We start from the raw sequence: 17,493 nt of genomic DNA on the forward strand, positions 1-17,493 counted from the left end.
GGTTCAGTCAGTTAAGCGTCTGCCTTTGGCTCAGGTCACAATCCCAGGGTCCTGGGATTGAACCCTGTGTTGGGCTCCTTGCTCAGCGGGGAGCCTGCTTTTCTCTCTCTCTCTGCCTACAGCTCCCCCTGCTTGTGTTCCTGCTCTGTCAAATAAATAAATAAATAAATAAATAAATAAAATCTTAAAAAAAAAGTTTTCCACAAGAAAAAAATTTTTTGTAACTGTGTAGTGGCAGATGTTAACTAGACTTATTGTGGTAATAATATGTCAAATATTATATGTGCTATATATATATGTACATATAGGTATATATAGAGAGAGATTTTATTTATTTATTTGACAGAGAGAAAGAGAGAGATTGAGCACAGGCAGGGGGAACGGCAGAGGGAGAGAGAGAAGCAGGCTCCCCACCGAGCAGGGAGCCTGATGTGAGGCTTGATTCCAAGACACTTGGGATCATGACCTGAGCCGAAGGCAGACGCTTAACCGACTGAGCCACTCAGGGACCTCTGTATGTGCAATATATTGAATCATTATGTTGTACACCTGAAACCAATACAATGTTATATGCCAATTTTTTTTTAAAGATTTTATTTATTTGACAGAGAGAGCACAAGCAGAGGGAGAGGGAGAAGCAGACTCCCCACTGAGCAGGGGAGCCAATGCGGGACTCGATCCCAGGACCCTGAGATCATGACCCGAGCCGAAGGCAGACTGAGCCACCCAGGCCTCCCTGTTACATGCCAATTTGATCTCAAAAAAAAAAAAGAAAACCCACAAAAAACCCAAAGCAAATAGTGTCTCTGGAATGATAAAAATGATTATATCAAAGGCAAATTGTTTAACTGTGAATAACATCTTTGTTCTGACCCTTGGTGGGGTGAGCAGTTTGCAATCATCTCTGCTGGCTTCTAAGCAAATGGTCATGACTCATCTTTAAAGTATGATAGTTTGTAAAAGAGTCCCTTGAATTCTAATAAGTGTGGCTTACTCTCTTGCATTCCAATCTGTTTTGCTGAGCAGACTATCAGAAGTGCACAGGAAATGCCCACAATTCTGGGTATTTCCTGGAGTATGCTGCGTGTGTTAACAACATCAACTGCATTAGAATCTAGGAAAACAATTTCATTTCTTACAGGTGCTGTATTGTGATTCAGATGGGTCATAAAATGAGGAATAGCATTCATCTTAAGAAAGAGTTTCCCACACATTAGAAACATTTTATCTTAGGGCCAGAGATTAGAAATTAGAGGTGGAGGATACGACCATTTGTCATCTATACTTTCTCCTTTATTTATGCACCAAATACATGTTTGTCTTCTGTTTCTAGTGTCTAGTGCAACAAGGGCTTCTTTGGGACAGACTAAGTGTTAGCTGTTGGGGATACAAAGATTAATGATGTTGTTTTGTCCTGAGGAACCCCGCCTTCCAGGGGTAGTGATGGATGCAGAAGCCTGACATTGTAATTCAGTGAATTAAATGCTAAGATAAAGGCAGTCTGCAAAGTGAAGTACAGAAAGGAACCCCAAATTCAGCCTGAAGTGATGGAGTCAGGGAGGCATTCCTGGAGGAAGAGATCCCTGGGCAAGGAGTTGTCTAGGTTGATGATTGAGTATGGGCTTTCCTGGTACAGAAGGCAGCAAGGGAAAAGACCCCGTAAGCAAAAAGCAGCATGGGACAGGGTGCTTTAGCAATTTGCTGAAGCACAAAGTGGGACATGGGAACAGTGAAGAATGAGGTTGGAGAGATGAACAGGGACTACATCTCTGGGAACCTTGAAAAAAATAATGGATAAAGGATAGGGGCTATTTAGGGACTGTGACCAAAGGAGTAACATGATCCATATCACAATTTTCCCTGGCACCTGGAGTGAAAGATACATTTAAAGCAGGCAAAACTAGAGTCAAAGGGAATGGGGTTGGGAATCCTCACATCATTAATGTTGAAGGGGCCATGCCACTTGTCTTAGGGAAGAGGAACAAAGGTGAGAAGAGGTGAAAAAATTAGTCCAATGTCTTGCTAATGACTCCATGTCCCTACTTAAGGATGAGACCTGATTCCCAAGTGCAATCAAGGGGAACTATGAGAAAGGGACATGTGAGTTTCAATGTCTCCCAGAATGTTCCCAGAGCAAAAAGGTAGAATGTCAAGAGGGGACTGGTTGTTGGACCTTACTGTGCACTTCCCTTTTCCTCCCTTATCCACCCTGCCCCTCTCTTTTTATATACTGTGGCCCTAGATACCAGGGAACACAAACTCTTCACTCTTGAAAATCTCTGTAAGAACCACAGATAAGGGTGAAGAAAGAGGAAGGAAGACAGGTCTTTTTGAAGAAACAGAAGATGTTCCCCAACAAATGAAGGTGGCAAAGAAGGATTCAGAAAGGATTTGTCTAGGCTGAGTGAAGATGGAGGCTCTAGAGTTTTGGGGCCAGGTAGGAGAAAGCAAATCAATACTTTATGGTAAAAGACCTAAAAATCTATCAGTACCTGGGGGCATCCATTTGTACACCTCCGACTGGTAACTGTCACTACACAGTGTGGTTCTAGAAAGTGCTGTGGTATCCAAGAGTGGACTGGGTGCTTAGCCTCTTCTTCCTCATCTTTATAATCTCCATCAACCATCCACCCAAATAACATGAGATCAAAGTAAAAGCTCACTCACAACAGCAACTTTGAACAAATAGCATAGCCATTCACCCTCCCAAGCAATTGGCCCCTAAAGCTCCTTCTGCTTAGACATCATAGGGTGTCCCTGCCATATGCTTAACAGTAGTCAATGCCCTTTCTACCCAACCACCTCTTCTCCCTGTTTCCCCACAACACTTACTAGACTATACATGCTTGGCAACGCGGGCTCCACCACCGGGGCCAACTGCCCTGAATCTTGTTCGCTCATGGAGGGCAATGAAGAAAGATTTGTTTCCCAAAAGAGAAGGGATACAGAGCCAGGCATGTAATACAGGGCCTGGCTGATTTCTCCTGGAGAAGGCATGAGTATCTTGAGAGTGGTACACGGGCCTTGGTGACTATATGTTGGTGTGTTACAGGTTTTGTGGCCCTGGGGACTGAATCCCCTCTGAAGCTTGTTAGACAAATTGATCAATGGATTTTCCATTCCCTGATCAGTTTGACTCCTCAAAGGCAGGGACCACACAGGAGAAAGGGTCTCTGCCTGCCAATTCCTTATCCCTGGGAGAGTAACAGTGGGGCCAGTTGTGACTCCTCTCTCCTGGGTCCTTTTCTCTTGGAAGAATCTCTCCAGTCTTTCTTAGATCTTCTCTTGGGGACAACTGACTTGTAGTATTCACATTAGGCACTTCGCTGAGTAGTGAAGGGTCCCAGGAGTAACTAGGGTAATGGTTCTCAAACTTTAAGGTCATCTCAAAGATGACCTTGAGTACTTGTTTAAACAGATTTCTGAGCTTCATCTCCAAGTTTCTGTCTCAGTAGGTCTGGGTTTGGGTCTGATAATTTGGATTTTTCACAAGTTCCAAATTTTGCTGGTCTCTAGGACAATCTTTTGGAAACAGTTGCCCTCGGGCAATGTTTCAAAATGTAAGCTTTATCAAAAGTATCATCTGGGGCTATTGTTAATGTATAGCTTCCCACCTTATTCCAGACTTACCCAGTCAACATCTCCAGGGGAAGAGACTGAGAATCTACTATGAAAAAAGATTACAACAATTACAAAAATTACTTTATTTATATTTTTATTGTGGATATATATATAATATATATAATATATATATTATTGTGGATATACATACATGTCCACAATAATATATATAACAAAATTTACCATTTTAAGCATTTTTAAGTGTACAATCCTGTAGCATTAAGAACATTCACAATATTATACAACCATCACACCATCTATCCCCAGAACTTTATCATCATCCCCAATAGAAACTCTGTTCCCATTAAACAACAATTCCCCATTCCCCCTCCCCCACTCCCAGCCCTTGGAAACCTCTGTTCTATTTTCTGTCTCTATGACTTTGTCTATTCTAGGTACCTCACGTAAGTGGAATCATTCAGCGCTTACCTTTTTGTGTCTGGCTTATCTCACTTAGCATAATGTTTTCAAGATTCAACCATGTTGCAACATGTATCAGAGTTTCAGTCCTTTTTAAGGTTGAATAATATTTCATTGTATGTATATATCCCATTCCGTTAATCCATTCATCTGTTTTCATCTTTTAGCTATTGTGATTAACCCTGGTATGAACAATGGTGAGAATCTGAGTTTCTGCCTTCAATTTTCAGGGGCATATACCTAGACATAGAATTGATGGATCTTGAGAATCTACTTTTAAAAGCATGACAAGGGGCGCCTGGGTGGCTCAGTTGTTAAGCGTCTGCCTTTGGCTCGGGTCATGATCCCAGGGTCCTGGGACCAAGCCCCGCATGGGGCTCCATGCTCCACGGGAAGCCTGCTTCTCCCTCTCCCTCTCCCCCTGCTTGTGATTCTGCTCTCACTGTGTCTCTCTCTGTCAAATAAGTAAATAAAATCTTAAAAAAAAAAAAAAGCATGACAAATAATCAGACATTTGAGGAAACACTGTCCCAAGACATTGAACAACAAATCCTGGGAAGTCCCCATGACCCCTATTCTGCACTTTGGTAGTCCTTAGGAAAAATACTGAAGAGGTAAAGAGGGTGTCAGATAAGTGGATCTGAAACAGTTTGGTAGGGGCTTTGAATCTAGATGTGTCACTAATTAATTAGTCAAATCTTTACTAAATGACTTAGGTCAAGTACTGTGTAAGATCCCAGAGTTAAATGGTAAATGAGAGGGGTGCCTGGGTGGCTCAGTCAGTTAAGCCTCTGACTTCAGCTCAGGTCATGATCCTGGAGTCCCAGGATCGAGCCCCACATTGGGCTCCCTGCTTGGCGGGGAGTCTGCTTCTCCCTCTGCTCCTTCTCTCTCTCTCTCATTCTCTCCCTCTCAATTAGATAAATAAAATCTTAAAAAAATAAATGGTAAGTGAGGTACCATAAGAAGAAAAGGTCACTGGCTAATGCCTTGAGAGAGGGGCAGGTGTGTTTTTCAAAGAACAATTTGGGTTGAAATAGCAAATCCTCTAATAGTTGTTAGATAGACAATTTTTTTATTAAATCACATTAAAATTCTAAAAGTGAGAAAAAAACATGGTAGGCTTCTAAAACAACAAAGAATGTTGAAGAGATATCTGCACTCCCATGTTCATTGCAGCATTATTCACAGTAACAACCTAAGTGCCTGTCAAAGGATGAAGTGTATATATATATATATGTGTATATATATATATATATATATATGTATGCATATACATATAATGAAATATTATCCATGAGAAATAAAGACATCCAACAATTTGCAACAACATGGATGGACCTAGAGGTATGATGTTAAATAAAGCAAGTCAATCAGAGAAAGACAAATACCATTTGATTTCACTCATGTGTGAACTTTAAGAAACAAAACAGATGAACAAAGAAAGAAAAGAAACAGACAAGAAACAGACTCTTTAAATACAGAGAACAAACTAGTGTTTGCCAGAGGGGAGGTGGATAAGGGAATGAGTGAAATAGATACAGGGGATTAAAAGTACACTTATCTTGGTTGGTTGTTTTTTGTTTTGTTTTGTTTTTGTTTTTTTGCATTGTCTCTATTTCCTTATCCTTTCATTTTTAATTCCAGTGTAACTAATACACAGTGTTATATTAGTTTCAGGTATACAATATAGTGATTCAACAGTTAAGAGTATACTTGATGAGCACTGAGAAATGTATAGAATTGTTGAATCATTCTATTGTACACCTGAAACTAATATAACAGTGTATGTTGATTATACTTGAATCTTAAAAATCTAAAAATAAAAATAATTTAAGAACCGAACTCATAAAAACAGAGAAAAAAATGGTGGTTACCAGGGACTAGGTGATGAGGGGATAGGACAGAGGTTATATAAGTTTGTGTAAAAACTTGCAAAGAGTAGTAAATAAGTCCTAGAGAACTAATACACAGTATAGTGAATATAGAAAGCAATCCTGTATTATAATCATCAAACTTGCTAAGAGATTAGAACTTATTCCAACCACTAAACAGAAATGATAATTATATAACAGGATAGAGGTGCTAATTATTGCTACATTAGCAATCATATTAAAATATATAAATATTAAAATATATATATATATTTATAAATGTATCAAATTAACCTGAATTGGGCAGCATCCAAGGACTCTTAAGAAGCCATATAAAATGAAAGACTTTTATAGGCAGAAAGGAGTAGGAACAAGGCAGACGTACTAGGCAAAAGAGCAGGTTGGTTATTGCAGGGTTACTTTCCCTGTAGGGGATGGCAGGGGTCCCACCAGGCAGGTCACCTAACTAGTGCTGATGAGGTGATTTTGATCAGCTATTTTAAAATTCCATTTCTGGCTGGGACAGCTGATTAATTAAATCTCTATTTGGTTATATGAGGCATAAGTGACTCCATTTGGGGCCTGTTGTCTTGTTTTTTAACAATATCAAAACAAAAAGTAAAAGTTGAAATACAGTTGAGTCATTTATGTCAAGGCGTTTTCAAATGGAGCTGGGACGCCGTTAAGGAGATGGGCCTTATCCTCCTCCTCACGGGTAGAACCATGACTTGGCCAAAATGCAAAAATTCCAAAGATTACCTGAATACCTGTGACTTGTTCCAGTAATAGACTTTTGCTTAGTGATAGCCTTAGCCAAGATTAGCTTCTGCCCATCAACACCAATCAGAATTCTTTGTAAACAGCAAGCATTCTCTTTTGCTTTAAAAAACCCTGACTTTTGATTGGTAGTGAGACACTCTTTGGGTTGCTACTAAAATCTGTGTAACCAAACTGCAATTCTTTGATCCCAAATACATGCTTTTGCTTAATTATTGCCTCCTAACAATTTTAGGTTGACAAAAAAGATAGTAAATTCAATAGGAAGAAAATTATTTGATAATTTTTAACAGCTATTGCTGTAAGTGGTGGTGTGTATGTGGGCAGGAGGGAGGGGATGCTGGCTCTCGAATTAGAAAAATAAGGATTTATCTTTAAAATGATAGACCATAATGATTTTTAAATGAGAGAAATGGTCAATTGAACATGGATGCATCAAGAAATGACAGTTAATGAACATGCAAGGGTAGCTGCTTTGAACCATGAGCTTTTATTTTTTATAGTTGACAGAGAGAACACAAGCAGGTGGGGTGGGAGAGGGAGAAGCAGGCTTCCCGTGGAGCAGGCAGCCTGATATGGGACTCGATCCCAGGATCCTGGGATCATGACCTGAGCCCAAGGCAGATGCTTAACTGATTGAGCCACCCAGGCGCCCGAACCATGGGCTTTTAATAGCATTCTCATAATTCAAACAATTGCATAAGATGAAAAAAAGAGAGGGAACACAAGCATTGTAAAGTAAAAGACAAATGTATCATTGTTTGTAGATAAGATTTTGGAGGTGGAGAATCCTCAGACCTGTGAAGATGCAGCCCTGTGTGCCGTCCTTCATCAAGCATTTCAACAAATCCCCAGGCCATTGTTTTCAAATTTTAGCATAAGATTCACCTGGGTGGCTTATTAAATGCAAATGGTTGGGCCTGACCCTGGAGTTTCTGATTTAGTAGATCTGGGATTGAAGGTCAAGGATTTGCATGTCTATGTATCATATGACCTCACTGATATGAGGAATTCTTAATCTCAGGAAACAAACTGAGGGTTGCTGGAGTGGGGGGTGGGGTGGGAGGGATGGGGTGGCTGGGTGATAGACATTGGGGAGGGTATGTGCTATGGTGAGCGCTGTGAATTGTGCAAGACTGTTGAATCACAGACCTGTACCTCTGAAACAAATAATACATTATATGTTAAAAAAAAAAAAAAAAGAAGACTATAGCAGGAGGGGAAGAATGAAGGGGGGAAATCGGAGGAGGAGACGAACCATGAGAGATGATGGACTCTGAAAAACAAACTGAGGGTTCTAGAGGGGAGGGGGGTGGGGGAATGGGTTAGCCTGGTGATGGGTATTGAGGAGGGCACGTTCTGCATGGAGCACTGGGTGTTATGCACAAACAATGAATCATGGAACACTAAAAAAAAAAAAAAAAAAGAATTTGCATGTCTAACAAGCTGATTTGGAGACACTTGAGAAACACTGCTCTTGTCTGTGTCCCTAATGCTCTGGACTAATAAAAGTTTTTCTCCACTGTTTACATCCCCTCCACCCGACCCCACCCTGAGCATTTACTAGGATACACTGGCTCTTTCAGATGGCATCAGGGAAACCCCTGGTTGCCCTGGCTCTTTCTCCTACAGTGACTTTCCCCCAGAAACTTCAAGGAGATGATCCAGGCAGGGAATTCATCACCCATATTTCTGGGAGGCCCAACATGATCTGCCTTGGAGACACCCAGAGCTTATTCAGAGTTTCCAGGAACTTGAAGGCTGAATTCTCAGAGCACCTCATTAAATAAATTGTTCTATTGTCATTGTACTTTTTAAACAATTAAGATCAGGAGAATAATAGAAATGAAACTTTCTCCCTCTTCTGCTTACCTGAAAATAGCTATGCAGAGAGGCAAATTTTTTTCTTCCATTTATTCCTTCTTTACTTGGTACATCCAAACATGTGCAGTCAATAAGATCATGCTCCTGGAGATTAAAAAAGCTTTATCTTCCTTCAAAGAAGTCTTCCAGGGTTCCTTAAGATACTGCCCTATAACAAATAATAAATAATAAAAAAAAAGCACCATCTTATTTTCTTGGGGTTAAAAAAAAGATACTGCCCCAATTCTTGCCTCCTCTTCTACACAGGATTTAATTTCAAAGTTAGGAGTTTCTCCCTAAAGGATGTGTTAATGTTACAAAGAATCCCATTGTAACAAAAATGAAATGCATGAGAAAGGTCTCTATTTCAAGAAACAGAATGCAGTCAGTGACATTGCTCCTGAAAAACCAAGCATTTGAAGAGTGGAAATGCCTCCTTAGAATTAACTGGGCACCTGAGGTCTCTGCAGACCTCAGGGAGAGAAATTGTGATGGAGGTAGAAAGATTTCCAGATTAGTTGGTTAAAGAGAGAGTGAACAATGTGAGAACAGAAGTAGCATGTATAGACCAAATCTCCCGAAGTTTGGAGCAATGCCCAAAGAAGAGTATGGGCTTATGATTGAGTTTTATTTCTATTGAAATAAATGGGAATGTGGAACATTCCCATGTTATTGGAAATTATAACATTACATGCAGACATTAGAATATACAGGATAAAAAAAGATAAATGAAGTGTAAATTCCCCCAAAAGTTAGAAAGGGATGGGATTCAAAGTTGAGGTAGAGATTTTTAAGAGGCAGCCATTAATAAAATAATTATACAAATAATTATTTAATTACAGTGGTAGCCAATGTGGTGGATAGCATAGTGTCCAATGAGAACATATATCTGGTGGGGACCAGATAATGAGAACTGAAGGTTTTGGGTAGGATTCAGCCATGCATTGGCTAGTCTAACTCCTGACTCTCACAACAGGAACCTCTCACTCTCCTTACAAGTAGTTGATTTATACTACTGCCCACGCAGACCGATGATCGCCAGACCAATACATTTGACCTCCAAGTTAATGGTGCCAATGGGGTGTCCGTCAGTCCCCTCAACCCCTTTCCAAGATGTTTTATCTTCCAATGTTGCTTCTCTATTATCCCATCTCTTTGAAAGCTAACAACCTCAACTTCTGCACTCATGGAATTGTTTTACTCCAGTGTTCCCCACTGGGCTGATTTTGACCCCTCTGGAGCAATTTCTGGTTATCACAACACGGTGCTAGCATCTAGTCAGTAAAGCCCAGGGATGCTGTTAAACATCATACAATATACAGGACAGCCTCCTATGACAAACAATACAGACCCAAAATGTCCATATTGTTGAGATTGAGAAACCCTGGTCTAAACTGTTGAGGAATCATATTAAAAATTTTATCTAAAAAATCCCAACCATTCTCTATGATTTTATAATGATATTGAAAATATCATGTAAAATAAATCTCAATTTTTTAAATTTTGTGCTACATAATGTTTTGTATTGTGGTTAGATTTATATGATGTAAGATGTACCATTTTAGTAATTTTGAAGTGCACATTCCTACACACTTGCATTGAGTGTATTCACATTGTTGGGCGACCCTCACCACCATCCATCTCCAGAATTTCATCATCTTCCCAAATTGAAACTTTGTACCCATTAAACACTAACCTTCTATTTCCTCCCTTCTTCCAGCCCCTGACAACCACCATTCTAGTTTCTGTCTCCGTGAGTTTGACTACTCTTGGTACCTCATATAAGTGGAATAATATAAAATTTATCCATTTGCAATATCTCAATTTTGACATTCTCGATTTTCAAAACCTGAACTTCTGATATCCACTTTCCTTTCATATTTGCTCCACCATAGCCCTCCCTTTCTCAGTGGATACAATTCCATTCTTTCATTGTTGGGGCTCCAAACCCTGGAGCCGATCTTGGCTCCTCTCTTTATCTCACACCCACATCCTGACCGAGAACAAATCCTCTTGGCTCTACCTTCTGAGCATAGCCCCAAGGACCACTTCTCAACCCTCATACTACTGGCACCACCCTGGCCCTAGCTATGCGTATTTCGCCTGGTTTGGTGCAGTCACCTCCAACCAGGCATCTTCCCACCCTGCAATCCATTCTCAACCCAGCAGCTAGAATGATCTTTGAAATCCTTTTTTTTGAAAGATTTTATTTATTTATTTGACAGAGAGAGAGATAGCGAGAGCAGGAACACAAGCAGGGGGAGTGGGAGAGGGAGAAGCAGGCTTCCCGCTGAGCAGGGAGCCCGATGTGGGGCTCGATCCCAGGACCCTGGGATCATGACCCGAGCCGAAGGCAGACGCTTAACGACTGAGCCACCCAGGCGCCCGATCTTTGAAATCCTAAGTCATATGGTGTCATGCGTCTGCCCAAAACCCTGCAATGACTCCTCACATAACTCAGAACAAATGAAAGCAAAAGTCTTTCAAAGGCAGGGAAAGCCTCACATGATCGCTGTGGATACCTGTCCTCTTCTTGCATTATGCTCCCATTCTCCACTCCAGCCACATCCTCCCCAGGGAAACTGCCACCTCAGGGTCTTTGTATTAACCTTACCATCTGTCCAGGGCACTCCTCCCCTAGATGTGCATTTACCTTTTTCACAAATGGAGTGTACTCAATAAGGTTTATTAAGAACAGGATTTTTTTTTTTAAATTTTATTTATTTATTTGACAGAGAGAGAGAGAGCACAAGCAGGGGAAGTGTCAGGCAGAGGGAGAAGCAGGCTTCCTGCCAAGCGGGGAGCCCGATGCGGGGCTCGATCCCAGGACCTGGGATCATGACCCGAGCCGAAGGCAGACGCTTAACCGACTGAGCCACCCAGGCACCCATAAGATTTTATTTTAAGTGATCTCTACACCCAACATGGGGCTCGGACTCACAACCCTGGAATCAAGAGTTGCATGCTCTACCGGTTGAGCCAGGAAGTCTCCCCTGTACTGCATTTTTTATTTTTATTTTTTAAATATATTTTATTTATTCATTTGACAGAGAGAGAGAGAGAGAGCAAGAGAGGGGACACAAGCAGGGGGAGTGGGAGAGGGAGAAGCAGGCTTCCCGCCGAGCAGAGAGCCCGACGCGGGGCTCGATCCAGGGACTCCAGGATCATGACCTGAGCCGAAGGCAGTCGCTTAACCAACTGAGCCACCCAGGCGCCCCAATAAATGTTGTTCTAAAAGGGTTGCTAATGGCATTGTTTCCTGACCACAGTTGATTGGCCCAAGCTGGAAAGAGAACCTATTTGTGCAGATCAGAATCATTCCCTGAGATTCCCCCCCTTTTTTTTCTTTTTCTCTTTCTTTCTTTCTTCTTCTGCCTTCCTTTCTTCTTTCTTTCATTCTTTTTTTTTTTTTTTTTTTGGCACGTGAGTAACCAAAGTAATTCCAGTTCTTAAATAGTACAGCTGTGAGAGCTGCTGGTCTCCGTGTCTCTTTCCATCTGAAAGTGGCCAGTTTGAGAAAACAAAGCTGATCACCTGAAAGGAAATCCTCATGGTGTTTGAGTCCCCGTGTCTAGTTGTGCCAGGGTCCAGCTGAACCTCTGCTCGGTTATGTTCAGATGAATCAGGGAATTCTCTTCTGTCACTTGATGTCTAAGCTCACCTGTCTGGTGCAACCTCATCTTTATGTGAGACAGGATCATGAGATGATCATGCCCACTGAAAACCAGCAAGGAGTGCTTGACAGACCCTCCACATTCTCAGCTCAAGGCCTTATCAACCAATTGTTGGCAAATTCTAACTCACACATCTCCCGTGGTAAGCTGATTAATAGCCTCCCAAAGATGTCCAGGTACTAATCACCCGAATTTGTGAATGTGTTACTTTAGATGACAAAAGCCACTTTGTAAGTAATATTAAGTTAAGGATCTTGAGATGGGAAATATACCCTGATTTATCTGGGTTGGCTCAATGTAATCATCAGGGTCCTTACAAGAGGAAGCAGAGAGCCTGATTCAGGGTTTGATCTTGGGACTCTGGGATCATGACCTGAGCTGAAAGCAGATGTTTAAGTGAGCCACCCAGATGCCCCAATAAAAATAAGAATTTAAAGAGTTTTTTTGGAAATTCCTCAAGGTGGGTTGAAAACTTTTACCTTTGTTTTCAACAGGATCTATGACACACCAATATTATGCTCACCACTCTATTGCAATCATTTGGTTCCCTCCTCAATGTGTACATGGCAGAAAATAAATTCACATTGGATTAGACTTAATGGAATCAAAGTGAATTGAAGCCACATCAGATAAGTCTTTTCTGTCTAACAAACTTTAATTTTGAGTAATTTTACAAACCTATGTTCCCAATAATTAACTCCCTTTGTTTTTTCTCCAAAAGTTTCTCCTTTCATGGTATTGTCTTGATACATTATAGGCTTTACCACTTGTCTTATCTTGGATTCCCAGAGAAGCAGACGCTGAGCCAAGGATTTATGTGCAAGCATTTTTTGGAAGGAACAAGGAATATGGAACATGGGTGAGAGAGAGGAGAAGTGACACATGGGAAAAAATACATCCGATTAAGTTTATATTAAGTTAGCTACCACAGGGCATGAGCAGAGTTTTCATCCTGTGGGGAAATTCTGGAAAATGCTACAAAATACAAACCTCAGAATTATCCCAGTCAGTGGGTGGAAGACATGATAAACCCCATAGTTCTCCATCAAGGGTTGTCTTTGTGCGGGCATAATTCCCTGGTACTTTTGCCACCACCTGTTGGGCAAAGTTGGTGCTGACTGGGGCTGGCAATTGGCAGTCATGCAGTGGACATGTAAGGAGGATCCCAGGGAATGTGGGAGAAATGTGGATAGCATCGACTACTCCATCCTTCACTGAACACTCAATTCTATCAACATTCTTCTCAAATGAGCTAAGTTCTGAACACGTTCCACATGTGTGTAACTACCATTCCTGATGGCACCTCCAGAGAGTCCCAGAAAAAAAAATTAAACCATGTGAGAAAATAACTCTTATTCTATTGTATTCATTATTACGTGTTTTAGGATCTTAGAGGGTGTATCTTAAAATTGCATATATGGGAAGTAAAAGTCAAGTAAAAGAAGGAAATTTAAGAAAGGAAGAACAGGTGGAAGGATCACAAAGAATGAAGCTACCTTTCAGTTTTCCTGTGCAGCGTATTACTATGAATATAATCATGGAAATATAGATTCCTATTTTGAAGTTGAAAATCACATCACCGTTCATATAAAAAGTAGGATAGGGGCACCTGGGTGGCTCAGTCGTTAAGCGTCTGCCTTCAGCTCAGGTCATGATCCCAGGGTCCTGGGATTAAGCCCCCACATCGGGCTCCCTGCTCAGCAGGAAGCCTGCTTCTCCTTCTCCCACTCCCCCTGCTTGTGTTCCCTCTCTCGCTGTGTCTCTCTCTGTCAAATAAATAAATAAAATCTTAAAAAAAAAAAGTAGGATAGAAACTCCATGTCAGCTAGCCAGGTTATAGTCCAACTCAATCTCACTCTATTCTTTTGAGAAGTGGGGTGAATGAGAGGAAATGTCTCCAGGACATTTTTTCAAGATGATGTAAAGTCAAACATGTAAAGGAGCAAACAGGCACAGTTCTGATATGGTAAACACTTTGGTGTGACCATGTATGATTTCATTCTATATCTTGTGGGGAAAACAAGCACACAAACAAATGAAGGTGAAGAACATCAGTGTTTTATTTTATTTATTTATTTATTTATTTTTAAAGATTTTATTTATTTATTTGACAGAGAGAGACACAGCAAGAGCAGGAACACAAGCAGGGGGAGGGGGAGTGGGAGAGGGAGAAGCAGGCCTCCAGCAGAGCAGGGAGCCCGATGCGGGGCTCAATCCCAGGACCCTGGGATCATGACCTGAGCCAAAGGCAGACGCTTTTTTTTTTTTTTTAAAGATTTTTATTTATTTGTCAGAGAAAGAGAGAGAGCGAGAGAGCACACAAGCAGGGGAAGCGGCAGGCAGAGGGAGAAGCAGGTTCCCTGCTAAGCAAGGAGCCTGATGCAGGACTCGATCCCAGGACCCTGGGATCATGACCTGAGCCGAAGGCAGACGCTTAACGACTGAGCCACCCAGGCACCTGAAGAACATCAATGTTTCAGAGGATAATTTTTGGGGCAACCACAGCAGCACTTGATATGATAAGTACTTTAAGCCTAAAGTTAGAAATCTTAAGAATGACTGCAAGAAAGCTGGCCAAACATGGAATTTTGTGGACAACATATAGAGAAGAGAAGTAAAAAAGGACTATGGAGGGAGTTGTTGAGGAGACACTAATACAAAAACAAATAAAAGGGAAGTCATGGATGCTTTGGGAATTGGATAAATCAAACATGTCTATTAGAGGAGAAAAAAACAGATTTAAGTTCACATTTGCCTTTGCGGCCCGCAATGTCCCCTTGGTTCTGAGGCCAGTGGCCCATCATGGACACGAGGCCACTCTACTGAGGAGCCTTTGCAGGGCTCCCTTCACATCCTTGTTCCTCAGGCTGTAGATGAAGGGGTTCAGCATGGGGGTGACCACAGTGTACATCACTGAGGCAACCGAGCTTCTCTGGGAAGAATGGGTCACAGCAGATGTGAGGTAGACCCCCAGGCTTGTGCCATAAAACAAAGAGACCATAGAGAGATGAGACCCACAAGTGGAAAATGCTTTGTACTTGCCCTCAGAGGAGGACATCCTCATTAAGGAGGAGACAATCTGAGAGTAAGAGAAGAGGATCCCAGCGAAAGGAAACATGCACAGCAGGACAGTGGCAACATACGAGCATATGTTATTGATGAGGGTGTCGGAGCAGGCCACCTTGAGAATCTGAGCTAGTTCACAGAAGAAATGTGGAAGTTCCGTGCCTGGACAGAAGGTCAGCTGCCCCACCAGTAGAATATGAATCAGGGAAACCCAGAAAATGGTGAGCCAACAAATCAGAACCAGGAGGACACAGAGGTGTGGGTTCATGATGACTGTGTAATGAAGGGGGTGGCAGATAGCCACAAACCTGTCATAGGCCATCACCGTCAAGAGGAAATCATCCATTCCAGCAAAAACCGTAAAAAAATACACCTGAGTGATGCATCCTATATAGGAGATGTCTTTGCTGTGTGCCCGGATGTTCAGCAGCATCTTGGGGATGGTGGTGGAGGTGAAGCAGATGTCTACAAAGGACAGGTTGGAGAGGAAGAAGTACATGGGGGTGTGGAGGTGGGAGTCAGAGAGAATAACCAAGATGACGAGCAGGTTTCCCAGCACAGTGACCAGATACATGGACAGGAACAAGCTAAAGAGGAGAGGCTGCAGTTCTGGATCATCTGAGAGGCCCAGAAGGAGGAATACCAATACTTCTGTCTGGTTTCCTGCTCCCATGTAGCTGGTGTGTTTGCTGGAGAAGGAGGCAAAACAACCTTCAATGAACAGCCAGCTGGCACCTCCTAGTATTCACCTTTGATCTATTTTGCATGGACATCCTTTACCCTCCATGAGTCCTTCCAATGCCAGTGATCCACTCATTGACGTGGTAGCCCATTTCCATTTTAAATGTGCATAATCATTCAGACTGTCTTTAACTTAGCAGAAATCTTTCTCTTTTTATCTGCCACTCACTGGTTCTAATTCTTCTATTCAAATCTGTGGATATAAACTGATTTCTTCTTTGATAGGATCTTCCGAAGTAATTGAAGACATTTAAGGTCTTTTCTTTGGTAACTTCCTTTATTCTAATAACCCTATCATAGTGATTAAGATAGGTTTTCAGCTCAAACAACCTTCACTCTGTGACCTGATGTATCCTACTGATGTTACAGTTAACTCTCAAAGTGTCCTTTTTTCCCCTAAAAAATGTGGTTACTGCTATTACCTTCTTTATAATGATTCAAAATGCTATTGTGCACAGTAGGATGTCAATAAATAATAACTATTTTTATTAATGTATTCCTTTTATGACAATTATTTTTTGATATTTAACTGTCCCAAAATACAGTATTATAGAACTGTGATTTAGAAAAAGGGATCTTGAGTCAGACTTTCTAGAATAATAATTTGGTCTACCAACTTACTCTCTGTGTGACCCTAACAAAGTTAATTAATCTCTTGTAGCTGCAGATACCTCACCTCCACAATGGGAGTAGTAAATATTCCCTACATTGCAAGCCTGGTGAGTGAATTAAATGAGATGATGCATGTAATGTTTCTAGTGTGGTTCTTGTGACATACAGAGGACACTTGACAAACGTGAGCTTCTGTTCTTACATCACAAAATTTTTGTCTTGGATGGCTGTCATTTATCAATGTTCCACTTAAACTGGGGCAGCCATCAAAGATGGAATTCTGATCATTAGAAACACAACAGGTCTGTTACCTCTTTTGACTACCATTTAGCACTTCTAGTTAAGGAAGACCCTATGCCTCCCTCTTTCAGACACCACCTGCCAGGTGGATTCTTCCAAGAAAGAGGAAAAAGCATATGGATTACATAAATAAGAAGGGGGAAAATCACAAATCATTAAAATAAAATACAAAGCATGTGTGAGAGTGTATGCTTATATGTTCATGCTCACAAGTGGGGATGTGTTATATTAAAAATCAGAGGAGTTAATTGCAAAAAAAAGATAAATATTTGAAGCTTCTATAAATCAAATCATACAAAAAATTGAAAGGCAAGTTTAAGATGTGAAAATAAATGTTTACATCTTCTATAATAGAAAAAGTTTTAGTATTATTAATGTCTATAGAATGCTAATTAATTAAAAGGAAAACAGAATCATGGAGGAACAATTTAGCCTAGGAAGGTGGGTAGAAAAGACTTCTCTGAAATATGAATATTGAGCTGCTAGAGGAAGGATGGGTAATTGTTAATTAAGAGAAATAAGGAAAAGGAACACATTTTGGGCAG

The 17,493-nt window shown here is 41.1% G+C and overlaps 2 protein-coding genes across 2 annotated transcripts in view; one reads left to right on the forward strand and one right to left on the reverse strand.

Moving 5' to 3' along the window:
* Nucleotides 1-17,493, forward strand: part of ZNF699 (zinc finger protein 699) — a 171,901-nt gene that overhangs the window by 54,079 nt on the left and 100,329 nt on the right. The window lies entirely within an intron of this gene.
* LOC110593802 (olfactory receptor 7D4-like) lies at nucleotides 15,030-15,968 on the reverse strand. The gene has a single exon (XM_021705186.2). The coding sequence runs from the start codon at nucleotides 15,966-15,968 to the stop codon at nucleotides 15,030-15,032; it is 939 nt and encodes a 312-aa protein (XP_021560861.1).

Source organism: Neomonachus schauinslandi, chromosome 1 (assembly GCF_002201575.2).
Source record: "Neomonachus schauinslandi chromosome 1, ASM220157v2, whole genome shotgun sequence".
In the NCBI taxonomy this organism is placed as follows: domain Eukaryota; kingdom Metazoa; phylum Chordata; class Mammalia; order Carnivora; family Phocidae; genus Neomonachus; species Neomonachus schauinslandi.